At 40.3% G+C, this 27,055-nt stretch overlaps 1 protein-coding gene across 12 annotated transcripts in view; it reads left to right on the top strand.

Moving 5' to 3' along the window:
• LOC127574754 (DNA (cytosine-5)-methyltransferase 3A-like) overlaps positions 1-27,055 on the top strand; it is a 416,558-nt gene that overhangs the window by 285,479 nt on the left and 104,024 nt on the right. For 10 of the 12 annotated variants that reach the window (XM_052024036.1, XM_052024037.1, XM_052024038.1 and 7 more), the window contains 2 exons: positions 13,917-14,105; positions 25,929-26,138. In XM_052024036.1, the coding sequence (XP_051879996.1) occupies positions 13,917-14,105; positions 25,929-26,138 (399 nt within the window). The remainder of the gene's footprint in view (positions 1-13,916; positions 14,106-25,928; positions 26,139-27,055) is intronic. The other 2 variants (XM_052024043.1, XM_052024045.1) reach the window with 1 other exon arrangement.

A 27,055-nucleotide genomic window follows, 5' to 3' on the forward strand; every position in this document is an offset into this window, starting at 1 on the left:
GGATAAGGCCATCTTCCAGTATCATGTATCGCGCAGTTGACCATGGTTGCATGTCACAAAATGTTGAATAGTAACATGTTCCACATTAACTGTGGGTCACTGATAATCCTATGCAGGACCAGAGCTCATTCATTATATCCCCTGCATCCCAATACCTCAGCAAATCACGCGTATGCCCTGGAAATTATAATTAAATACCTTCCAAGGGGATTCAAACACGATTTTTTTAAACAATTTAGCATAGATGGTGGGAAAGACATTTCAGACAATTATCTGGGAGAAAGTGAACAGATGAGTACAAATCAAGAGGGAGAAACAGTGCAAAGACACAAGAAATTCTTCAGACACTGGAATCTGGAGCAATACACAAAAAAGTGCTGGAGGAACCTGGCAGATCAGGCAGTGTCCATTGGAGGGAAATGAACAGTCGACGTTTCGGACCAAGACCCTTCATCAGGAACAGTGCAGCTCTGTTACTGGCAACTTCATATTGTCAGAGATGATTGTGCATTTTCATGAGTTATCCGCGATGCTGAGTAAAGACGTTACATTTGATATTGTCTCCACTGATTTTCAAAAATCCATTCTGATGAAGCACCATGATCTTTATTGACTTCTTGGCAAGACAGATGCACACAGGGTGACAGGAGCAGGTGCACACAATGGAAATAAAATTTGCCTGATGAAAAGAAACTGGAGCTGTCATGGGTGATGGTTTAAAAACTGGAGTCTTATCTAGGTCTCAGGACCATGACAACTGTTGTCTTTGATATATGTTCATGTCCTGAACTTAGATTAGAGAGCACAAATTCAAACTTTGCAAATGACCCAAAACTTGGTAGTGCAGTCAACAGTGAGGAAGATAGCAATAAATCTCAGGAGATCATTGGCAAGCAGACAAAATTTTGGTGGGAAAAATCAGGAGAGACAATGCAAATTAAGTGATGCTATATTAAAGATGGTAACCTTTGGTGTTTGAGCACAGATCTTTGATGGTGGCAGGACATGCTAACCAATCAGTTAATGAAGCCTGGTGCTCAGTCCTTTATTACCACAGATCTAGAGAACAAAAGCCAGGATGTTATGGTGAATGTGTATAAATATGAGTCAAGCCCCAAGTAAACTATTGTAAAACTCTGATAACTGTTGGACTCAACAACTGTGGTGCCAGACGAGCAGATTTTCTAGACTAGCGGATGTTATTTCTACTAATACCGCAACACGATTTTAATTGTCATTTTTTAAGATGCTATGCAGTATTATAATAAATTTTCCAGTGAACCCAGCAAGGGAGTGCAGGAATTGGGGCCTTGGTGAGTGTGCTGTGAGTTGGAAGGGATCACAGGAGCCAGGGCTCAGGTGAGTGGAAAGGGAGCCTGGGAATCAGGGCCCTGATGAGTGGGAAGGGAATGCAGCAAACACTAACTGGTGAGTCTGATGCCAAACCATCAGGATTTCCAAATCATCAGATAGTAGATTATCAGAGTTTTACTGTATTGAACGCTGCAATTTACAAAGGTTATAAAGGCTTATAAAGATTATAAAGATCCTGAAGAAAGGACTGACAATTGCATGTATAGACTGAGGAGCTGGGGTGGTTCTGTTTGAAATAGATATTCCCAGAAACAGGGGAGTAAATTTGATAGAAGCCTTTAAGATCATTGGAGTTCAAATAAATGAAGAGAATTTGTTTCTAGTGTCTGAAAGAGCAGTAACCAAAAGGTTTTAAAGTGATTGGCATGAAGACCAGAGGCAATGTGAGGAAAATATTCTTTGGACAACATGTGGGTGTTGTTGTCTACAAGGAGGTGGAACAGATTCCATGTCAGTTTTCAGAAGGAAAGAGGATAAATGCTTGAAGGAGAAAAAGATTGCAGGCATACAGGGAAATGCCAAGTTTAGGACAAATTGAATCGGTCTTCTAAAAAAGTAAAAGCAGAAACACTGAACAAGTCAGGTGCCATCCACAGAGAGAGGAGCAGAATTAATGTTTCGCTGGATGAACTGAAGCACCTACAATGACAGGCAATGTGCAGGTTATTCATCGTTCAGTTAGATTGTTCCAAGTAAGTATAGAACAGTGTTGCACAAAATGAGGCTATTCTGTGTCCATCAGCCTGAAAAGATAATACAGATCCACTGATGCTGCCTGACCTGCTGAATATTTCCAACATTCCACGTTTTATTTTCAGACCTGCAGCAACTTTTGAATTTTACTTTTGTGCATGTGCAGTTCAAATGAGCAGCAGCAGACATGGGACTGGACAGCCTCCTCCTGTGCTGTCCTGTTGGATGATTCTTGGGCACACTAGCCAAATGATATGTGGCTGAATCATAGTCTGGGCAAATATACATCACTCTTTGTGCTCTACCTCTTAAATTTATAACTCCTCAATCCTTTTTTATGTGTAAAAAGGTACATAATTCAAGGGAGCAGGTATGAACCACAGAAGGGCTTAAAACAAACAAATAATAAGCTCTCTTGGAGAAGCATGGTTCTGACGAAGCATGGTTCTGACGAAGCATGGTTCACTCTCTCTTTCCGAGATGCTGCCTGAACTGCTGAATTTATCTAGTATTTTCTGTTTGTATATCAGATTTCCAGCAGCTCTTTGTTTTCTCATGGACATAACTGTGGGAGGAAGAAGATGACAGGCCTTTCCCAACATCAGGACTGATACTATATTGCCATTGTTATGACTTCCCACATAGATAGTTCCATACATGCAACTGTCATACACTGCACCTTTCAATGCCAGTTACTTGTGGAGATATGCCCCATTCATTCCTTTCTTTAACCACTTTAGATCCAGAGGAACTGACTGCTGTTGCTGCCTGTTACCCAGGCAAAACAGCATCTCGTGTCTCTCATAAACTTTTGCAAGCACAAGCTCAGCTGCACGTATCCCAGAGAATGGAACTGAAGAAATAGCACTACGTGGAGGAGGATCTGGTGTTGATAGAATTAGAAACTCACCTAATGGATGGCTATATTGCTGCCATCAATGGAAGATGCAACAGATATGGGTGGGCAGGTTGTGATGCTGTGTTATTTTAGTATTTAAGAGCTGAAAGTTTTGACATTGCAATGATTGTAGTTGCCTTTCGTCATTGGAAACTTTGTGTCTATATTGCAATTTATCTGCATCCTTCCTTTCATTAGATCTTAAAACTCGACAATTGGCTCACTGTGCACTGAGGCACTGTGGATCTGAGCAAACTCCAGATAATTTCCTCCCCAAGGCAGTCTTTCCATAAAAAAAGAAAGATTTGCACTTAGTATTTCCCAAAGTTCTCTATAGCTACTGAAACACCTTGTGAAATGTATAAATGAATTTCCTCATGCTTATTAAATTGATATTTTCCCTTTCTCCTCCTCTCCCCACCACTCACATTTCCATCTCCCCCCATCACTTCACACCTCTATTGCATCTAAACCGTAATCTTCCAAATTCCTCCTTCCTCCTCATTATTGCAATTGAGTTCCCCTTTTGTCTGTTTGATCTGGTGGCCTTACTTTTGAATCGCTTTGTTCAATTCCACATGTTTCTTTTAAATCTTTGATATGAAACTTGCTTCCAAGGAAAACTCATTATTAGCTAACATAGCCATGTTTAGAAACAGGACAGTGGTAACTTATATGTGTATTTGGCTAAGGCACAGCTTGCAGAGTGTGTTTTTTTATTGATGGAGAGCGTTATTCTGGAGTTTATACTTGTCTGTAAAAATGACCTGGGTGTTTGCAGGAAATACAATGAGGAATTTTATTGCTAGTGAACACGGGAGAAGCAGATGCACTAGAACAGGAATGATTGTGGTATTGTTTACTTGGGGAAAAACTCTGTGAAGAGCCAGCTTAATTTAAATGATATTAATTTGGAGGAAACTGCAAAAGTAGAGAAACATGATGATGTATGTACACAAATTTTTGAAGACAGCTGAACAAGTTCTTGAAGCACTTGAGAAAGTGTATGTGATACATGGCTTTGAATATGTAAACAAAGCAGTTCTACTTGCTGAACTTGAGCAATTTATTTATTTTGCCTCAGTTGGAGTGTTGTGTATATTTCTGGTCATCAGACTGTGGGAAGGATGCTATAACCTTGGAGAGGATATAGAATAGACTTACTACAGCAAGACCAAGGATAAGGGGAAGAATGGAGGCTCTTGGGTTGTTCTCCTAAGAGCACAGGAGGCTAATGTGGCTTACTGTGTACTTTGTGCATCTTCAAAGCAGTGATATTATTTTTATTTCCATTGTTTGCCAGTTAACATACTCCTTGTTTGGCCTGATGTAGTTAACTTTGGTGGTGAAAATTGTACATGGATAGAATTGGTTGAATAATTCCTGTCTCACTTTATTTTTGGAAAGAAATAATTTGCATGTTTTAGCTCCTACAGGACATAAGTCATCTCCCAAGCCATCCCTGACATTAACTCCAAATCAGGACTATTATCCTCAGCTCCTCACAAGAGCTGGAGTTTTCATTTTCAGCTTCACTGAATTATTTTCTTTTGACCTTGTATTTTGGCCAATTTTCATCATAAAGATTAACCTTATTGTGGGTGAGAAAACACCATGTGGATCTCTCCCAACAACATTGGTCAAAATATTGCAATGTTTTGTAGTATGAAGTTTTCTCTGCCAAATTTAGTTGGCTTTCGCTCAAGATCCTAAATTGTACATATTTAACAGCATTAATCCTTTCAATTCAGATGGTTTGTCTTTCTTAAGAGACAATGCAGACTTGTGCATCTACATCAGTGCTAATATTCCATCATGACTGCTTCATAATGCAAAGTTGCATTAATTCTGATTATTCTCACAGTGATGTAGGATACTTTTTATATGGAAGGCTGACTGGTTTAACAATCCGTCATAAGATCAACTGAGCCTAAACAAAACTCTTACTCACCAATTGCTAATTTAGAATCATCCTGAAAAGATTAATAATCCCAGCTCCTTGCCTTCGTTACCAATTATCTGTTTAAAGTAATCTTTTCTCTTCCTCCATGCCCAAAACACTTACCTCAACCTGCAAATGTGAAGAGCTCACTCTCATGAAATTTAAGCCCATCAATTCAGTTACTTCTGAAGCACCACTTCCAGTTGCCCACTAAGTCAAAGTTCCCCCAAGACTCTTCTTGACAGAGCAATGGAACCACATTCCTCCTCTGTCTCCCCCTCTTGCCCCCACCCCTTGCTTCTCACCCACAAACCTTCCTCATTGATCCCCTTCAAGACAATGGCTGCTAATGATGCTTTTACATTTCTATTCATAAATTCCACAGATAAGAATGTAATCCATGCTTGCAAGATCTGGACAACCTCCAGGCTGTGAGCTGTTAAGTGTCCTGCAGGTTTGCACTCCAAGTTCCAGGCAACAATTTCACCAACAAGTGAAAATTTAACAACTTCCTCTTGACATTCAGGTCCTATTGGCAGGTTTCCAAACAGCAACATCCTGGGAGTAGTTGGGTCAGGTGAAAGGTAAGTAATGGCAAGACAGTGGCAAATCATTCGCCAGTAACCCAGGTGGACTAAACACAAACTGCTGTGGTTATAAGCAGGCAAAAGGCTGGTCATTCAGGAATGAGTAGGACCACATCCCAATTTCCAAAAGTTTCTCTATGCAAGGCAAGAGTGTGATGGAATATTCTCCATGTACCTACACATCCATCACCAATGTTTTGTGCACAGAGTTTGTACGTCTGCAGGATACACTGCAGCAATTTACCAAGACTTCTCTAACAGTTATCCCCACTCTCCCTCCCCAAGCTCTTAACCTCCCCCAACCAAAGGATGTAATCAAATGTACGACAGCACCATCACCTCCAGGTCACACTGACTTTCACTTCCGTTGCTATTCCCCTTTTAATTCTTCTTCCGAATCTATTCCTTTTTTTGGCTATTATGTTGTTCCTCTTGTCATTTCGCAAATTAAATAATTAAGCTTTAAAATAATTTCTGAAGGAATATGACCTAAAATTGTTGAGAAAAAAAGACTTCAATTCATTTGTTCTCATTGAGTTTTTGTTTAAATGAAACTTATTATAATGAGCTGAAAGCTTCTCTGTTGGTTGTATCCACAACTAGTTTGGCTGGTTACAGCACATTGGAACGTTTCCAGAGCACATTACTGCTGATTCTACACTATTGCCATCTGATTTGAAGTCTCTGTCACGCATTACACAGCATGGGTGATAAAAGAAATGGAAGCTATTACAGTGTGGCAGTAATGTTTTATCTCTGATGTTAAAGTATATAGATAGAACAATCTTAATGGAGATGTGCCTGACTATATTATCTGTGGTTTTGGGTACAGCCTGAGTAGTACATTAGCAGTTCTGGTCATAACATGAAGAAAGAAAGGACATATGTGATAATGTATTCTCATCCTTGGAATATTGCAATGTAAGGAGAAACACCAGCCATTTGGACACAAGGCCACATAATCAACAGGTTGTTTAGTTGTTTAGTAGGATGATTAGTTGAGTATCTTCCTGGACTCAGACAATACAGCTGGTCTTCAGTATCATAGTGCAGTGTCAGCTGAAATTATGTGCTCAAGTCCTGAAGCAGAGTATAAATCTGCAATCTTCTGGCTCAGAGGCAAGAATGTGGATTGCTCAACCAAACTGAAACCTAAGGGTTGTATTTACACATGCACATTGCAGGCAGCACGAGCCTTGATGACACATTGGCCAGTAAAAACAGCATTGCACTGGAAAAAAAAATTGCAGTAATAACCAGAGAGAAAATGCCAGTCATTAATAAGGTCTGGACCGAGTGTTGTAAGGTTTTTGTGTACCCAGCTTGTCCAAATTATATCAAGAATAGTATAGCACCCAGAAGTTGTTTCTGGGAAGATTTTGGTTCTGAAAGGGAACAGGGCCATCCATTTCCTGAGGAATAAACTTAATATTGGTCAAGGTGCAAACTAGATATTATTTTAAAGGTCAGACACAATTCTCCTGCAGTCACAGGCAGAGTGCTTAGAGACCATCTCTACTGATAATAACACATATAGCACTTTGCTGCTCACTGCTGCAGAGCAGAAGTCGAAAGAACCTCTCCCAGCAAAGTGGAGACCCTTCAACTTTTGGTCAGTGTGACCTTTGCATGTTGGAAGGGGGTTCAGGTGCAGTGGTGGCCTCCTAAAAGTGATGCCATTCAAGGAGCATCTCCTTTGCACAAGGACAGTTATCTGCTGTACATATTATTGGGAAGTCTGTGCAAGTCCCTCCAACCCTCAAAGGGCTCTCTCACCCTGCCCCAACCATGCTCTTCCTTCCCCCACTCCTACCACCCCGCTTTTCACCATTGTAACATGCAGTTATTGCCGAGCAACACTCCCCATTAGCTGAAAGACTGCTGGATGAAGCCTGGTGTGATCCTTCCTGAGTCTGAGCTGTGATTAAAGGTGCTAATGCTGAGGTAAATTAAGTGTGGGCTGCATACAGAGGCAGGGCAATTTATAATGGAGTACTATATAAAGAAATAGCAGATAAATTAAATTACTTTGTTTCTGTCTTCAAAGAAGAAAATACAAAAAACCTGCCAGAAATGCACAAGAACCAAGGACCGAATGAGAATGAGGAGCTGAAGGAAATAAATATTGGTATAAAGAAAATACACTGGAGACCAAAATCCCAGAGCTTTGAAAGAGGTGGCTACGGAGAGAGTGATTGCACTGATTATCTGGTTATCATTTTCCAAAATTCTACTGATTCTGAAATTGTTCATATGGATTAAAGGGTGGTAAATGTAACATCACGACTTAAGATGGGAGCAAGAGAGAGAAAAGGGAACTACCTGCTTGTTAGTGCTGGGGAGGATGCTGGAGACAATAATGAAGGCTGTAGTAACAGGATTCCTTGAAAAGAAGACAGTAATAGATTTGAACAGAGTCAGCATGGATTTATGAAAGGAAAATCATGCTTGAAATTCTTCGAGGATGTGAAGAGTAGAATAGACAAGGGGGAATCAGTGGATGTGGTGTATTTGCATTTTCAGAAGGCTTTCGATCAGGTTCCACACAGGAGGCTGGTCAGCAAGGTGATTTATGGGTAACATGCTGACGTGGAATAAGAATTGATAATTGGCAAAGAGCGGACATAAATTCTGAGGGAGAAAAAATGCTGCAACCTGGGACCAGTGTCTCAGGATGGATGCTCAGCTATTTAGGTTTAAGATAAGGAGAAATTTCTTCACTCATAAGGTTGTAATTCTTTCTATTCTCACCCCAGGTGCTTTGTTGTTGAGTTTATTAAAGCTGAGGTTAACAGATTTTTGGATGTTAAGAAAATCAGAAGTTGTGAGGATCAGGCAGGGAAACATTGTGTCTTCAGAATCATTGGATTGTAGAACGGTAACAACACCAATGGAGGCTATTTCACTCTTCATGTCTCTGATGATGCAATGCAGATCGTTACTCTCCTCCCACCCTTCCCCTGTATTCCTGCAATTTGTTTTCTTTGAAGTTATAAGGCAACACTAATTGAATCAATCTCCACCACCCTGTCAGACAATCCATTCCAGATGTTCACTATTCTCTGTGTAGAAGAGTTTCTCTTCATGTCGATTTTGGTTCTTCTGTTAGTCGCTTTAAATTTGTGTCCTCTGATTCTCAATTCTTCCACCAATTGAAACAGTTTTTCATCGTCTACTTTGTTTTGATGCTTATTATTTTGAATGCATTTTTCACATTCTTCAATCTTCTCAGCTCCAAGTAAAACCATCCGAGCTTCTCCAGCCTTTCTGTATGCAACACATCTTTCATCTGTGGAACTATTCAAGTAAGTCTTTCCTGCATCATGTCCAAAGCGTCCACATTCTTCCAAAACCACAGTAACCAGAATTGAAACAACATCCAGTTGTGGCCAGACTGGTGTTTTATATTAAAAAAATCATAACTTCCTCACTTTTGTATTCTATAGGATAGAAATTTGTCACACATCTGGAAAAAGAACTGCCATGTAGTTGAAAATCAACGTAACCCAGAAGTGGGGGAATCTGCTCACTTCTGAATTCATTTATCTCCTCACTCTTTGGTGAAATCTTCATTTTTGCAAGCATTTTCCTTTCCAGTACAAATGCACCTCCCCCCACCCCCACTGCCAAATGATGTCAACAGCCCTGCAACAATACAGTGTTTGTGTGCAGTGAGAGGTTTTATTCTCACAGTATGAAAAACAATGATTCTAATTTACAGAACAACCAGGTTTTACTGACTCAATTTCCCTTGAAGCTGTGTATTTAAAGGATCAACATTCACACTGCATCCTTTGTGCTTACTGGGATCTGTGACCTTCTGTGACCTCAAATACAACCTCACAAGTGTGCTCTGACTGATTTTTTCCATTGAGATCAGGGTATTGGTCACTCAGTGTACAATCCTCAGGATCATTTCAGCCTGTTGCTACTGACATCTGCTACTTCTCCCAGCTCACTGGTGCATTGCAGAGGTCACCCAAACTCCGTTCTCAAGGAAAGAAGACATATCTTCTATTCCTTCAGTCCACAGAAGAAGGCCAAGCTGGTACAGCCATCTGGCCTGCGTTACAGACTTCCCCAAAATTCAGATATTCATAGACCGCCCTCTTGTTAATACATAGATCTCCCTGGTAATCTCCTTGCACCCTGCTATAGTCTAGGAGGTGTTCAGTAACCCCTTGGACAAATAACAGACCTCCTACAGGCATTGTCTGCATCAGCTGTCCAGATTCCTTTGGGTCCACAGGAGCACTTTCACCTCCTCCAATCGTTCAGTGGCCATACATGTTTGGAGCTGGGAGAACGTTGGTTAATTGTGTTATATTTACATAAGAATTGGTTGCAAGGAGCACATCTACTCTGCTGAGAAATGTGAAAACTTGCAACACATCAATTGGGAACTCATGCTGAAACCTCTCATTACACAGGAAGATCTGACACCGTTGTTCAAGGAACCTCACAATCAAAGTTCTTGTTTTTTCTGTAACTTCCACAAATGTTATTTTAACACCAAGAAACAGGCCCTTCAGCCCACCAAGAGTATGCCAACCATCAACCACACATTTACAGCAACCCAACATTTATCCCATTTTTTTGTCTTCCCTATATTTTCAGCAACTCCACCCAGATTCTACCACTCACCTGCTCACTTGAGGCAATTTACAGTCGTAAATTAACATACCAACCAGCACATCTTTGGGGCATAGGAGGAAATGTGGAGCTCCTGGAGGAAATCCACACAGTCACAGAAAGAATATGCAAACTCCATGCAGACAGCACTCGAGGTCAGGATTGAACCTGGATCTCTGTGCAGTGAGGCATTCGCTCTACTCACAATGGAGCAGTTCCTAGATTAGTGCCTCTACTTGTCAAGCCCAGAATCTTGCATACTTTTCATGACTTATTTTGCCACTTTCTATGGTTGAGGCATATATTCACCTAAGGTGGTCTGTTCCTGCACTGCCTTTGGAATTTTGACCCTTATGTTGTATAGTCTCTCTTCATTTTTCCTACTAAGATATATCACTTGCCACATGTCTGCCTGTTCCATTGTTTTGTCTATGTCGCCTTGAAGTGTACCACTGTTCACTATATTTCCAAATTTTGTACTTCTGCACATCCAAATCCAAGTCTGTAATTATATTAGATAAAGCAGCAGTCCCAGCATCATTCTCTGGGCAAATCAATGTCTATCTCTAGATCAAACAACATTGTGACCTGATTTTCTATTTGTTTCTAAGTTCTATGTTTTTAAATTCATATTCTCATCAAGTAACATGTTTAAATTCTTTTTCATTTTAGGTTCATTGTATCACTGTTTTTATATTCTTTTTCTGGCTGCTTTAGACTTCTTAATTCAGTCAGGTCCTGTTTTTCTCAACATTCACAAGCTGCCCTGATTTGTTGAGTTTTTGTTTTCACCTCTCAACAAATCACCTCTTGCTCTTCCTGTTTTCTCTCTCTCTCCCTCTCCCCCCCTCTCTCCCTCCCTCTCTTTCTCCACCCCTCTCCCTCTCTTTCTCTTTCCCTCTCCCTCACTCTCGCGCTCTCTCGCTCTCTGACTCCGCTCTCTTTGATCTCTCTCACTCTCTCCTCCCCCCCTCCGCCCCCTCCCCACATTGGATCTATCTCAGGCCATTTCATTGGCTGCCTGGACCACACAAGTGATCACCGTTTCTAAAATTTGAGATGTTGTCCAACCACATGTGGCATTACGTGTCTGTGTGAAGGAAGTGGAACAGTAGGGGGAGGGTATAGGGGATCCAGTGGGTTGAATATGTGGGTGATAGGCAGATGGCCTCCCCTACTGTTCCCTTCTGCCCACCATCTCTCCCTTATCAGGTTCTACTCATAACCTTCCTTTCTTATCAGATTCCACAATCTACAGTCCTTCGTTGCCTCTACCTAACACCTCCCAGCCTCTGTCGCTATCTCCACCCTTTCCTCCCCCACCTGACTCCATCAATTAACCTCTCCTCATCTTGATCCACGTATTGTTTGCCAGCGGCTGCCTCACCTCTCCCCCTCTCCTATTTATACTGGCTATCTGCTCTTTACACTCAGTTCTAATGCAGGGTCTCGACCTGAAACGTCGACTATCCTTCCTGCTTCTGTAGATGCTGCCTAACCGCTGAGTTCCTACAGCAGTTTGATTTTTGCTTCAGATTCCAGCATCTCCAGTCTCTTGTGTCTCCTCGTATATATTTTTTGATTTGACAGGAAATTTTGATTAGGTTGGCATTTCTGTTGTTTATGCTGTGTTCTGCATGAGTTGTTGAGAAAATAGCAAAGGGTTCATCAGGAAAGAATGAACTGGAATAGCTTTTTAGCAGATTTACCTGCAGTCATCGCTGTGTGCAGTTGTGACAGACATGTTGTTGGAGAAGATAATTTTCTGAACCTTCCCTGCTGGTGCAAAGCCTTGTCAGTCACATGCAGAAACTGGAAATTCAGGTGTGTGCTACCCACAATTTCCAGTCATTCATCAGAAAGACTGTGTGCAGCACCTGCTTCAAATTCCAATACATACAACTAGCAATGTTCCCTACTGAATGATTAGTCAGAAAACTGGTCTTTGTTATTGATCATTACTGTCAAAGAAGATCTCAGATGTCCATAGTTATAATTCCACGAGAAAGGAATTATATTGCAGCACTTTTTATGTGCATGTTTCCAAAATGCCTGCAAGAAGAATGTTATTTATAAATTGGGAAGTCACAGATGGCCTCTCTTTAAATTTTCAATATTCATGGCTGGCAGTCAAGATTCTCTGCATGCAACCCAAACACAGAAAACATCCCCTTCACATCAGTAATTCTGATTAATTCCTGCACATTTGTTTGAAGTTCAAGCCTAATTGATTTATTCTGTTCAGCTTGTGTTTTAACTGATTTCACCCACTCAGGTCAGGTGTTCAGACTGCAGTTCACCTTACATGCATGCGCCTGCACATAGGCACAAAACCGCAAATGAATTTGCAAAACTAGAGTTTGCATTTTGTCCTGCTTGAACAATCTGCTCTTGAAGGAGTTGATGCCAAGCAGTGTTATAAATTACTGAATTCAGTCAGTGACTATTCCATTCAAGTTACAGTTTTAAGGTTTTATGTGTCTAATGTGTTGCATTTAAGCACATTTTTATATTTATGAGAGATGCCACATGGGAATAACAGAAAAGGCATAACTTGATACTTAGCAATAAATGGGTAAAAAATACCTTATTTAATTCATTAGCATTAAATTTAACTTCTGTATTCTGTGAAACATGAATGGAATCAAGCAGTGACTAATCATTTAAATTTGATATGTGATGTGGAGCAACAGTACACACAGTCGACCATCAGGGCAGATTATCTGCATCCAGAGGCAGCAACAGATAGAGCTGCAAGCTCCCGAATTGTACGAAAAGGTTTTCCAAAGACCACATATATGTTAGACATTAATCTGTCAGATTAATGGTGAGCCAGACCTGTGTAATATAATTAAAAGGTAAAAGTTATTGGACTATTTTCTCTGGAAATTATGTAAATGTATGCCATGATCTTTGGCATAGTTTCTACGTTAAATAAGGAATCAGTGTGTCTATTTTGGTTGAATTGCATTTTGTCAGTGTTAGAAAGTGTGTTTACCATATTTTTGTTTTTTAGAAATGCACAGTTTTATTAAATATGGTGAAAAATAATTTTCACAATAAATTATGTACTTTGGTATGGCCTCTAGTGATTACAGATATAACCAATCTGTGTTCAGGAAGAAAGTAATCATTCAACAAATGACTACCTGTTATGTCAGCACTATTTTCATAACTAGAAATGATCCATTGTAAAAAAAATACATGTTAGTGATGTTTTACAGACATACAGATCCTGCTATGAAATGGCATTAGATCCCCTGGTATCTACAAAAGGCACCAACTACTTCACTTGATTGCTTCAGTCTTCTCCCACACCCAGCCCTCCATCAGTGAAGGTTTATGCAAAAGGACAGGTTTAATCACAGCAGTCAGAAGGCTAATCTAATCATCACTGCCCTTAAAGTGGGGCAAAAAATTGCAAGAATTTGGTGAATTCTACCATGTTTGGTGTCCTGATCAAATGAACAAGTTTACGAATGAAATATCAGCTGAAAGGGTATGCAGCTCAAAGGTTCAAAATCTTAAATAGAATATGGTGGTGCTTCTCCAAAGGCCAGGCTTAAACAGGGCAATGTTTAATTAAACTCATTATTTGATTGACTGCTGATCAACATATCCCAAAAGTTGATGTCACAATGGTGAAATTTCTAATTGTGCTGGTATATACTTGTCTATAACATGTAGGTAAGAAACTCCTAGAAATTTTTAATGTCCCCATTCCATAATGGGTGTTCTTTTCATTTACTTACATTTTTCCTGTTTTTGTCTTCTTATTCCTTTACTTTAGTCTCTCACCTCCATGCGTCCTTCTCCCGCTAGGAGGGTGAGTAAAAAGGCTGCAGACCCCCTTGATGCATCCCACTTGAATGCCACTCCATTGCTTAGCCAAGAGGAAGCACTCTTACCGTGGGGTGAGATGGAAAGAATGTCATATTTTCCCCGAAGTGGGAATCTTCACCCCCTCCCCCAGACTGAGGTACAGTGTCTAAACCATTACTCTACTGAGTTACTTTGTTTCAGTCAATAATTTTGCCACCCAATGCATACAGCAGGGTGCATGGAGTAATCACACAAATTCCTGTGTGAATTATCAGGACATTTCTGATTGGTTGTTGCCATGAGATGCCTTGACAATGTCATAACCTTGTTTCTAAGGATACCATCTTGTCACTAACTAAATGATTGACCTCAAAAGTACAGGTATTGGGCAAGAATGAACAAATAGATGCTCCCATTGAGAAGTGTCCCTCTCTGGAATTGCTCATCAGAAAATCAAATCCATAACTAAAGCAGTAGTGGCATGCTGTTTCCCAAGCAGTGGTCTCTAGGAGTGCTGCTTTATACCAGGACCGGGACCACCTTGGAATTGGTTGGGAATGGAGACTCAACCTTAATGTAGATTGGAAGTATTCAATCAGAGGTGGGTCGAAGAAGATTCCCCTGGTGGTTCAGCAAGTCTTCTGATCCATGGAGTTCAGCATGTTGGTGCAACATTTGCTGATCTGATCCAAGCAGTGGTATAACTGACCATACTGCTACCCATTGGGCTATGGAGTGTTAAATGAAACAAGGTTCTCAATCCTTACTGTAGTCTAGAGACATGGAAGTGCTTGTAAGTTGGGTTAGGGGTATCTTGGTTGAGTTATCCTTCTCCTCGTTATTGTCAAGTAATCTCCTGACACACTGGGTTAGACTCACAAATGAACATAGCTTGCCAATGAATCAACACGTTGAGCAAAAGTGGGGCAAAATACAGCTAAAAAAGAGAAAAATATTTGAGGCAGGAAACATGTGAAGCACAGTAGGCATGTTTTCATACGTTTTCAGGATGTTTTGTAACTTTAAATGCTTTTGAGTGGAATATTGCCATCTTTCATTGAGATTGGCAAACACCCACTTGATCAGCTGGGTCGTATACAATGCAGAGCATTCTCTGCACTATTTTGACACCACTTTAACCTGTTACCTCAAAAAAACTTAGTGTTCAGCAGATACGGCCCTTCAATTCTCAAATCTCTATGAGATTTTTCTCTTTTGAAGGCTGTAGAATTTGTGATGAATTTTGATGCTGAGTTTTGCTGTTAAATCCATGACCACTACTGCTTCCCAAACTTTAAGTCTTTAATGGAAGCATTGGAGCAACATATCTCTGGAATAAATGAAGTTGGTAAGGATTTTCTTTTTTTCTGTTTGTTTTAAATTGTGCTCATGATCTCCTTGAAATTCATACTTACTTGAAGAAATGAAATCTGTCTTTGTATTAGAGGGTCTTTCCTTTGCATTCTTGCTTTGAAATATACTCAATGTATTAATATCGTGGGCTAAGTTCAAGAGCCCAGAAAACACACGAAAGGATCGCAATGTAGGAATCGACCAATGTGCATTGTGCAAAGCAAGCAGCATGCCCACTTGCTGCTGAATATTAATTATAATGTTTGTAGTATTTAGCTAGTACAAACCACACTACTCATTCCCTTGGTGCCTCAGCAGGAAGTCTTTCCACTGACAATAAGGCACAATCCAGGAGTGTGATGGAATAGTCTCCACCTGCCTGGATAAGTGTAGATCTGTCAACATTCAAGTAGCTTGACACTGTCCAGGACAAAGGCGTCCCATCCACCAGCCTAAACGCTCACTCCCTCCATCACATGGTACTGTTTACACTCCAGGTACTGGAGGTCACAGCCTTGGGTTCCATTGTCAGAAAGCCCTGTCAGGTTGCTCATTGCGTCCTGTAGATAGTCAACTCTCAGCCCTGATGCACTGATTATGGAGGGAGTGATTGTTTAAGGTGGAAGATGAAATGACAATCGGGATGGTTGCTTCGTGTTGGCTGGTGTTGGTTATTTTGAGTGTTGTTCGAGCTGTAACTATCCATTCAAGTGAAGAGTGTTCTTTCATTCTCCTCACTGATGCCTTTTAACTGATAGAAGGGCTGGGGGGGTGGGGGGGCAAGTGCCATGCCTTTTACCTACTTTGATGGATGCAATACCTAATGTGGTTGTTGCTGTTAAGTGTCTTGAGAATGATGATCTTTCTATGTTAATGGTCTGAGTTTTAATGACAGTGATAACATTCACATAAAGGGATAGATAATTGAGATGGCTCGACAGAAGAATGAAATGTTCTCGGGAAAAACAAAATGAAAATGAATCAGAGGGTCTTCATTGATCCTTATCATGGTCAATAGCGGTTTCAAAGAAGGAAAAGACCTCATCATCCCAGGACACAAGAAGACAACAGATGGACACACGTGGAGAGAAAAATGAAAAATTAGCGATGCAAGGAGCTCAAAGCAAATCTTTCTCCCTGCCTCCAATAAGCCCAAATATCTCCATAGATATAAAAATATTGCCAATGTTGCGCAGTGGAAAGTAAGCCAAATATTTCAGAGGATAATGCTATCATGTCCTCCTTTCTAAAATTGGAACAATTTTAAAGAATTTACAAAGGCCTCTCCATTCAAACTATGTAACCTTATCTCCATCTAGTGGATAAAAGTCATATTGTTATAAAATTCTTCATTCAAGGCAATTGAATGCTGTGCACATCATCTCAGAATCAGGTTTATTATCACTGATTTACTGTATATGATGTGAAATTTGTTGTTTTGTGGCAGAAGTACAGTGCAAAGACATAAGATTCCTATAAATTACAAAAATAAATAAGTAGTGCAAACAAAAAGGAATAACAAGGTGTTGATCATGGGTTTATGGACTATTCAGAAATCTGATGGCGGAGGGAAAGAAGCTGTTCCTGAAATGTTGAGTGTGGCTCTTAAGGCTCCTGTACCTCCTCTCTGATGGTAGTAATGACAAGAGGGCATGTCCCAGATGGTGAAGGTCCGTAGTAATGGATAACAGCTTCTTAAGGCACCGCCTATTGAAGATGTCCTTGGTGGGGATGGTTGTGCCTGTGATGGAGCTGGGTGAGTCTACAATCCTTTGCAGTTTCTTGCGGTCCTGTGTATTGAGAGCCTCCATACCAGGCTATGATGCAACCAGACAGAATACACTCCACCACACATCTATAGAAATGTGTAAGAATCTTTGGGGACATACCAAATCTCCTCAAACTCCAAACGAAGTAGAGCTGCTGGCATGCCTTCTTCATGATTGTATCAATGTGTTGGACCCAGGATAGATCCTCAGAGGTGTTGACACCCAGGAACTTGAAGCTTCTCACCCTTTCCACTGCTGACCCCTCAAAGAGGACTGGTGTGTGTTCTCCCGACTTCCCCTTCCTGAAGTCCACTATCAGTTTCTTGGTCTTGCTGACATTGAGTGTGAGGTTGTTGTTGTGACACCACTCAACCAACTGATCTTTCTCACTCCTGTACGCCTCCTCATTGTCATCTGAGATTCTACCAACAGTGGTGTCATCAGCGAATTTATAAATGGTGTTTGAATTGTGTTTAGCCACGCAGTCATGAGTGTAGAGAGAGTAGAGCAGTGGGCTAAGCATGCATACTTGAGGTGCACTTGTGTTGATTGTCAGCAAGGAGGAGATGTTATTACCGATCCGCACTGACTGTGGTCTCCCGATGAGGAAGTCAAAGATCCATTTGCAGAGTGAGGTACAGAGGCCCAGGTTTTGAAGGTTTTGAATCTATCATTAAAGTTGAACTATGAAGTTTGGAATAATGCATTTGCAGGAAATTTTGAGTTTTTTTGAATTTTTTTTGTTAAATGTGTAATTGGGGTTTGTAACATGCTAACTTAGTACTTTGTAACAACTGGTGTATGGTTAAAATGCAGTATCTGGTTAGGATGCTCCAAATGTTCGCTGGACAACAGGTATTTTCATATTCAAGTCACATACATGCCAGATTTATTTTTTATATTTGTAATTGAGGATTTAACCTTGATTGCAGTATAAAAATATTTTGAAGTTGGACTCCCAGTGAACTTAGGATCTAAAATGAGGTATTAAATTTTCTCTTCTTCCCAGTCAATGGGTGGAAGATTTACTGAGAACCACTGATCTGTCTGAATAAATTCCCTGTTCATGTACATGGTAGGATACTCAACGTTAGAAATACAGTTTCACAAAAGCTATAAAAAGGTGTTTTTATTTTGCTCAGAGCAAATATGGGAAACAAGCTTAGAATTGGCTCTGCTTTCCATAAATCAAAATGTTGCAGCTTTCTCCAATGTAATCCGCATTAATTAGAGAATTGATTAGAAGATTAACTACTAACAATATATTCTGATTGTACAAACACCTTACACAAGAGCATAAGAAGCAAGGGCAGACAATATGGCCCTTCAAGCATGCTCCACTAGTCAACAAGATTATGGCTGATCTGACCTCTAACCTCAAATGTACTTTCCTGACTGATCCTTATTATATTTGATTCTGCTGCAGTTCAAAAATCTTGTCAGTCTCAGCCTTCAATACACAAAGATCTCTGGGGTAGAAAATTACCAAAGTTCAATGTCTCAAGTATCTGAAAGAGATTCGTCTTCCACGTCTCAATCTAAAGTACCAAACCTTTATCCTGAGACTGTACTTCCTTAAAACTGAACTCCCTGCTTGAGGAAATATCCTCAAGGCATCCACCCTCTCAAGCCCCCACAAAATCTTATATGTTTCAATGAGAACAACAGTCATTCTTCCAAGTCCATTCTGTTCGATCTTTTCTCATAAAACAACCTCTTATCCCAGTCCAAGCTGAATGAATAGTGATTTATATTTTATCAACATACTGAGCCGTAATAATTATTAAGCAATCATTCTGGTCCTGAGAATCTTATTTAATGTTTATAATTCCTTCAGTATATGCATTTCGAAATACCATGTTTTTAAAAAAAGTGGAGGGTTTTTTTGTTTATGATATTTCAGCTTCTGATACAATCTCATGTACATTACAGTTTTTTTTCACTCTGTGTAAAATTTTCGAAGTTGCTTAAACTAAGATCATCTTACTTCCTGGTATGCTGTCTATCAGAATGCTTGAATATGATGAGTTGCACAGGCACAATCAATGAAGTTCCAGACAGTCCCAGGTTACAGCAGGGTTTTGATCCTGAGAATTGTTTGTAACCCGAACTGTTTGTAAATCGGAAATGAACAGAAACAGCGGTGACAGGAGAGCGAGCAGGCATGGGAAGAGCCAACCAGCGTCACTGACTGAGAGAGCGAGTGAGTCTGCTCAGCGTTCCCAGCTTTGCTCAGCTTGACCCAGCCCCTGATTGTTGTGGCTCGGGGGACGGTCGGGTGGGGGTGGGGGGGGGAGCGGTGGGCAGTGGGGAAAGAGAAGGCATGCAGAAATGCCCCATTTCCACTTGGCAGAAGATTTCTGCAGCCCCACAGCAGCCGGCAACTCCATTCCCATCCATGCCGCCCATCGTTCCTATGTACGGGCTGTGCATAAGTAGAGAGTTTGTAACCTGGCGAGGACCTGTACTGCAGATCCCAAAAACTGATGTCTGCAAATTAATTTGGAAAAGGGGAAATTCATGCTGCAGAGCTTGCTAGCTCTTCTGTGCAGCAGTTAGCTCCATACCTTCACCAAAGCTTGGCACTGCCGATGCTGGAAATCTGAAATTAAAAACAGAATTATAGTGGGCAACAACTGACACATCAATTCTGTCTCTCACTCCAACAACCCTGCTTGGTCTGCTGAACATTTTCCACCATGTTCCGTTTTCAAGTTATTCCTTTAAAGTACATCATTGCTCAAAGTACATCATTGTGATTTAGATGATATGCAGTCCAGCTTAAACTATTTAAACAAAATGGGAACAAACAGGTGGGTGATACTGCCTCAGTGTTAATATTCATCTTTACACCTTTATTCCTTAAATTCTCTGTCATGTGTGAGTACTTTCCCTTCTTAAAAATAACAATTGAGTTAATTGGATGGCTATGATTCAGTTATGAGGCCAATTATCATAAACATTAAAACACAAGATTTCTGCTTTCTGAAATTCATCTGGCCCTTGTATTCAATACAAAACTTTAGCTCACTCCACATCTTTGCAATACAATATAAGTATATTTTGACTGAGAATTAATTATTTTAATTGAAAGGCAGTGTTAAGTAACACAGTACTTACGGTTAAAGCGGACAATTAATCTGAAAGAAAATAGCATTACACTGTGGGTTCTGAGGAACTATTACCAGGTCTGGAGAGAATTTGACAATAGGAATTCTTATTTTTCCATATTAATAGCAGCAACCATGTTTGCAACTGTCTACCTTCACATAACTTCTCTTCTTTCTCTCCATTCTCTCTTGTAAGATGCTACCGGGGCACATTGTTGAAAATAGCCCCTTAAAATTGTACCTAACTGTGTTTGTTTACTGTTAGTTTAGGCATATACTTGTGCTAACTGAAAACACTTCATCATGATCATCTTTTTCATCTCAAACGTTTACTAACTGGGTCAAGCCAAGCAGAGCTGGGAGCACCAAACAGACTAAGTCGCTCACTCACTGAGTCAGTGAGGCTGGCTGGCGGCAACTCTTCTTGTGCCTGCTTGGTCTCCCATCACAGCTGTTTCTGTTCATCTCCGACTTACAAACAGTTCAGGCTTGTGAATAGTTCTCAAGAACTGAATCCATGTAGCCACAATTGACAAAATATTTTCTTTAGCATTTTTCAATCTTGTTAAACTATTGTAAAACTGATTCAAATTTGCCACAATCTGAATAACTGTCATGTTATTCTGAATCCACAAAACTTATCCTCAGTGACTTGAGCTAAATGTATTTACATAATGGTAGTTGTGCATTGTTCTCTACCTCCCACATTCAGTTCCAGTAAAACCAAATTTTGGAAGCTGAGTAAGCAATATGAGGATTTGAATTTTTAGTAGATTTTTGATACATGGCTTATAAATTAATTTGGCAAAGGTAAAAAGAAATTGATTAAAACCAGAACATGCTGGTCAGTACTAGAGGAAAGAATAGGTAAGTAAATATAAAGGATAATGAACACTTCTTCAGAAAGGGAACATGAATGGCAGTTGTGTTAATATTATCAGAAATGGAACGTGATTGTACAAATTTCAAACAAAAGAAGTTGTTCCCAAACATCATTGTCAAAATTCGATCATTCAAGGAAAGAACAATATGTAAACAGCTGAGAAAATGGAGTCTGGATAAAAGGAATAAAGAAAGATTCAGTAAACCACGAAAAAAACAGTTTGAAACAGAAGATGTTTCTGCGGGTTGAAGTTACTGAAGTAAGTTTTCACAAGACAGGGTTGAAAGGTTGTCTCCTCTCCTATCAGATTCTATCTTTTTCAGCCCTTTGCCTCTTCCACCTATCACCTCCCAGCTTCTCACATCATTCCCACTTGCCCCCACCACCACCTATCTTCCCCCTCTCACCTATTCACCTATCATCCACCAGCTTGTGTTCCTCCCCCTCCCCCCACCCTTTTATTCTGGCTTTTGCCCTCTTTCTTTCCAGTCCTGATGAAGGGTCTCAGCCCGAAACATCGACTGTCCATTTCCCTCCATAGATGCTGCCTGACCTGCTGAGTTCCTCCAGCATTTTTTGTGTGTTGCTGCAAGAAAATAATCTGGCTTGTCTTTTGACCTGCCCTTTTGCAAAAGTCTTTCACTTTGCCACGTGTCCAACTAATGTATTATATTTGCATTGATGAGAAATGATGTTTCTTCATCCAGCCATAAATTATGCAGGAATCTATGGTTAAAGCTATGAAAGTTTTCTTATCAGAAAGCTCCTTTCATTCTCAAACTTTTGTTCTGTTTAAAATTCTTTTGAGATATTTGAAAAATTTCTCAATTTGCAGAGTTGCTCACTCGCCAAGGTATAGCAGGCTATTAACAAAATTCTGGGAAATGGGATTACTGTAGATGTGGTGGACTGAAGAGCCTGTTTCTGTGTTGTACCAGTCTATGACTTCATAGCAAAGAGTGTACAGGTCAGGAAAGAAGTCTTAAGCCAAATCTAAAGCGAGCTGTCAAAATATGAATTGAATGAATGTGTTCTATATTGTTATTAGGTATCTCTATGTGAATGAACATTTTTATTTTTGTGGTGGGACTCTTTTTAATGAAACTTAGTCTTATTTTGTGCCTGTTGAAGACCTTAACAGTTTAACACCTCTTAAATATTAGAGAATAATTTTGTCAAGGCATTACTTCACATTGTAATGTAACTTTTCCTAATGGGTTACTTCTCACCAATCAGAAAGTCATAGTGAATATCCCCATGGTATGTTGATTTAGCTAATTTAACCATTGGACCATTGAGCATGTAACAATCATCCAGAGCTTTTATACATTGACTCCTGTTGGAAAATGAAGACGTGTGAAAATCAGGGTTGTGCTCAGCCAAGATGCCAGTCCAATAATCAACCAGTGCTCACTGTCTGAACTCGTAGATGGTGATTGACCTCTCACCTGAGCTACTGGAGGATGGCAGGGTCTACAGATCCACTTTTAACTTGACTCAGTTCTTGGAGGAGGGGGATCAAACAGGAGACAAAATGTGCCAGCATCATCAGATTGCGAATGGCTCGTCAGAAGTCCAGTGACTGTAGACATTCTTAAGTAAATCTATTTCAAAGAGAAACCTTGAATCAGTCGTTGTATTTGTAAGCTTTGGATCATAAGCATCTTATCGAAAAATCAAAAGGAGGATCCAATTTTAAAACAGCTAAACACAGCTGGAAAATTACACAACAAAATGTAGTAGTAGGTAGACAGATTATATCTGTGTCTGCTGTTTCTTTTTGCAGGACCAACAGATTCAGATGGGTGGGATGACATAAATTCTTATTTAAATTAATTTTAAAACATTGAGATAAAGGGTAAGTATGGCAGGTGAGTATTTGGCTGCATGCATATATGAACTGCTTCACTACCTGAGGAGCTATGGATAAAACCAAACACAGATAAAAACCCAGTGACCTGATCTCATGCATTTGATCTAATAATAATTGAGGAAAGCTGAAGATAGTTGGGCCTCGAACACTACCCTTTTAAGTATATCCTAGAAGGGAGATAGTTGCTCCCTAACAACCACAAACATCTTCCCCAATTCCTGTCATTAACTTTACCAGTTCTTGATAGCACATGATTAAATGCTGCTTTATTGTCAAGGGCAATCACTTTCATCTCGCCTCTGGAATTATGCTTTTTTTTCCCATTTTTGGACTCATACTGTAAAGAGCTTTGGAATTAAGTGGGCTTGTGAAACCCAAACAGAGCTGGTTATTAGAAAGTCAGGGTCACTAGCATCTCAGTGACTTTGCTGATGACTGAAAACAGAATGATGAGGTGGTTTTGTGCCAGATCTGATTTCCCCTGGTGCTTGTGGACAAGGCATACCTGAGCAGTCTTTTCATTTTGTGGAGAAGATTGCAATGTTGCAACTATATAGGAACAGATTGAGAAGAAATAAAGCAATAAGTTGAATACAAGTCATCAGCTGGATCATTGTGGCAGCTCAGAGGTTTTGCTGTATCCAATGCATTTAGCCGGAAATCATGTGGAGTGAGCTCGGTTGGCTGACATTTGATTTCTGTGATGGTGGGTGACCAAGCTAAGGTAGATTGCCCAATCTGTATTTTTGTCTCAAAGTAATTCCAAATGCTTCTTCTTTGACTTTTGGATTCACAGTGTTTCATTATTATTGAGAATGGGCTTCCTCTTGTTCATGAGGCTTCCTCTTTCTGTTAGTTGCTTAACTGTGAACCACTGTTCACAACTGGATGGGGTAAGAGGCCATGTTTTGATGTGATTCATTATTTAGGTGATTATGTAGCTGTCCTTTACTGATTAGCAGGCACTTGGTCCTGTATTATAGCGTCGTCAGGTTGGTATTGTACTTTTAAGTATGCCTGGCTTGCTCATCTAACCTTCCCTTTGAATCACTGCTGTTCCCCAGGCTTGGTGGTAGAGTGAAGGATATGTCACACTATGCAATTACTGATTGTCAGGGAATGGCGCTGCTGACTACACATTGTCTGATGAGTGCCTTGCTTTGCACAGTGGCAGAGGGAGTGTCATCATTGTGAAGGTGGGACTTGGTTTTCACAAAGACTGCACAGTGCTCACTTCTACCAACACATCTGAAACAAATAAACTGGTGAAGAAAAGGTTAAAATTATTTTTCTCGTCTGATTGGATTTTTGGCATGGGGTTGAGAGAACAGTCTGGGAATTCTGTACTTCAAACCTTGGCCAACTCTGTCAGTGATGGTGCTGGTGAGCTGCTCTTAGTGATGGACATTGAGGTGCAAACTGTGCCCTTGCATCTCTCAGTGCTTCTTTCTAGTGTTGTTTAACACAGAGGAACAACAATTCATCAGCTGAGAGAGGATGGTAGGTGGTAACGGGCAGAAGGTTTCTTTACCCATGCTTGACCTGATGCCATGCGACTGGGATTGGTTTTCATTTGATTTTCCAATTTTTTTCTATTTTCCATTCCCCTGGATCCAGATAACATGCTGAACACTCTCAGGGTTACTTTCCTCTAACTGCCCACTACTCTGTCGTCATCTCTGCTGAATCTGTCGTGCCAATGGCACAGGATGATGGAGGCACCGCGGAATGCATGATTCCATGAGCATTGTTCTGGCAAGCTACTGCTTGACTTGTCAGTGGAATAATTCTTCTTCATGAAGAAGACCTTACAGGGTTGACGGGGACCGCTGAATGTTTGCTGGTCAGAATCTGTACCTGGCTTAATGCTGGGAGGCCCAAGGTTACTTTTCTTTTTTTATTCCATAGCAGTTTAGTATATTTGAGTGGCCTGCTATTTCACAGGTGCTGGAGGGGGGGGGGGGGGGGGGGGGGGGGGCGGAGGTGATGGGAGATGTGGACCGGTGAGGGAGTTGGAGGGGTTAGAGCTAATTACATTGCTTTGGGTTTACAGTTCCATATAGGCCTGACAGAGTAATGGCAGCAGATGCCATTCTATTTAGGGCACTATTGAATCAAGGGTTTGATGTGATTATCAAGCTTCATGAACACTATTGCTTGTATTGGCTTTTTATTCATGTTAACGTTCAGTGAAGTAAAAAACTATTATAGCATCTGAAGTTAAGTTCCCTGGTTGCCGCAGTGTGAATTGAATTTGCTAGTTGATCATTTTCCCGGATCTGTGGATTACCAGGATAATAAAGTAACCTCTAAACTGGCATTCCCCCTGTAATTGCTTTGAATTGGCTATCACCAACATGACAGAATGTGGAGCTTTGATCTGATCTGTTGGTTGTGAATCTCCACCATTTGATTTTAAATTACTTGTCTGCTCAGGCCCTTATCATCCAAACTCCCATGTGTTCCCTTTATTATATCACAGTGACATTTATATCCGCGTAAGCTATTGCAGTGTCCACAAATGAAGCCAATAATCTGATGCTAGTTGTCACCAAAATATGAATAATTTCTTCCAGGAAAAGAGCGGAGATCGCCCAACGTGATTTAAAGAACTTTGTTGGACTGAGCTGAACTTGAACCTGAGAGGTTCAGTCTCTGTGACCTTGTTGCTTCACTCGAACCAGATGAATGTTGTTTAAAAATACAAAAAAAAAAGCCTCTTGTCAAAGTTTATATTTTCCAGAAGAAAATAGCTCAAAACATTGAGCAATACACAAACGTAATAGTGCCAAGAGAAGGGCTTACAAGAGGTGATTTAATTTATTTTCCAGTAAACTGTTTCAGTTAAAAAGGTTTATTTGGTTGATGTGTGATGTTATGAAGTACAAAATCAATATATTTTTTATTCTCTTTGTGGATATTGTCAAAGCCATCACACATTTATTTATTCTAACTTTCCTTCCCCATATTACCAATCATCTACAACCTGCAGGCTGAGAAGAGGGCAAAGCTTGTAGCGGTGATGAGTGCACAGGAAGAGACCCCAGTTCAGAAAGAGAAAGAAACAAGCACAACCACATCCCAGCAGTCTGCTGATCCAGCACCTCCCAGAATTGCTACAACTCCAGAACCTTCAATCATTTCAAATGAGACAGTCGAAAAGGACACTTCCAAAGTGATGGATGAGGAAGCAGAATATGAAGTAAGTTAATTATTCCATTCCTTGCTATAACTTGGCCAGATAACTTGAGAGTTGTGAAAGTTAACATACTCAGTTCTTCAGAACTCAGAAAAAGAGAACTAATACAATTCTGAAATATTATCATGATGTGACCACTGTACTAACTGGTTCATGGACCTTAGTGCAATGTGGGCTCCTTTGTAAGAATTGGAGTTTCAATGCAGAGCACAACACAATGAGATGAAGTTTGATTCCCTGCTCTGTTAATAAGCCCAAGGTAACAGTGCCATAACTGAAGGTATTGAGTGGAGGCTAAGCATTTCATCACTGGAGTGGAATGTTAAGGTCCATCCATACGTAGGTAGGAGTGGGAAAGCACAATTGGTAAAAAGGCAAAAAAGGCTGTGGGTGAACTGAGACCTTAGGATTGCATTATGTATTCATTGAAAGTGGAGGTGCAATTGGACAGTGTTAAAGAGGCCAACAGTATATTAAATTAATAAGTAAGGTCACTTCTTGGCAATGATGCACGTTTTTTTTTTCTGTCCCCTGCTGTAACATTGTTGGAAATTTATAGGAGTGTTTCACAAGGTTAGTTCATCCAAAGGACGGGGTAAACGCTGATCAGACTGAATTCACTCAGGCAGCAAGTGCTTTATAAATAATATAGAATTGAATTACAACTTAAAATTGATCACAAAACACTGTCTATTCCCTTTAAAGTGCATGGTCATAGCCATAGAGTTGTCCAGCACAGAAAGAGGCCCTTCAGCCTACCACATCCATGCCAATCTTTTTGCCCGTCTACACTAATCCCATTTGCCCACATTAGGACTGTATCCTTCTATGCCTTGCCTATTTTCTGTCTAGACACCTCTTACACATAGTAATTGTAAGTGATTCCTCCACCTCCACCAGCAGCACATTCCAGATATCAA

This window comes from Pristis pectinata, chromosome 10, assembly GCF_009764475.1.
Source record: "Pristis pectinata isolate sPriPec2 chromosome 10, sPriPec2.1.pri, whole genome shotgun sequence".
In the NCBI taxonomy this organism is placed as follows: domain Eukaryota; kingdom Metazoa; phylum Chordata; class Chondrichthyes; order Rhinopristiformes; family Pristidae; genus Pristis; species Pristis pectinata.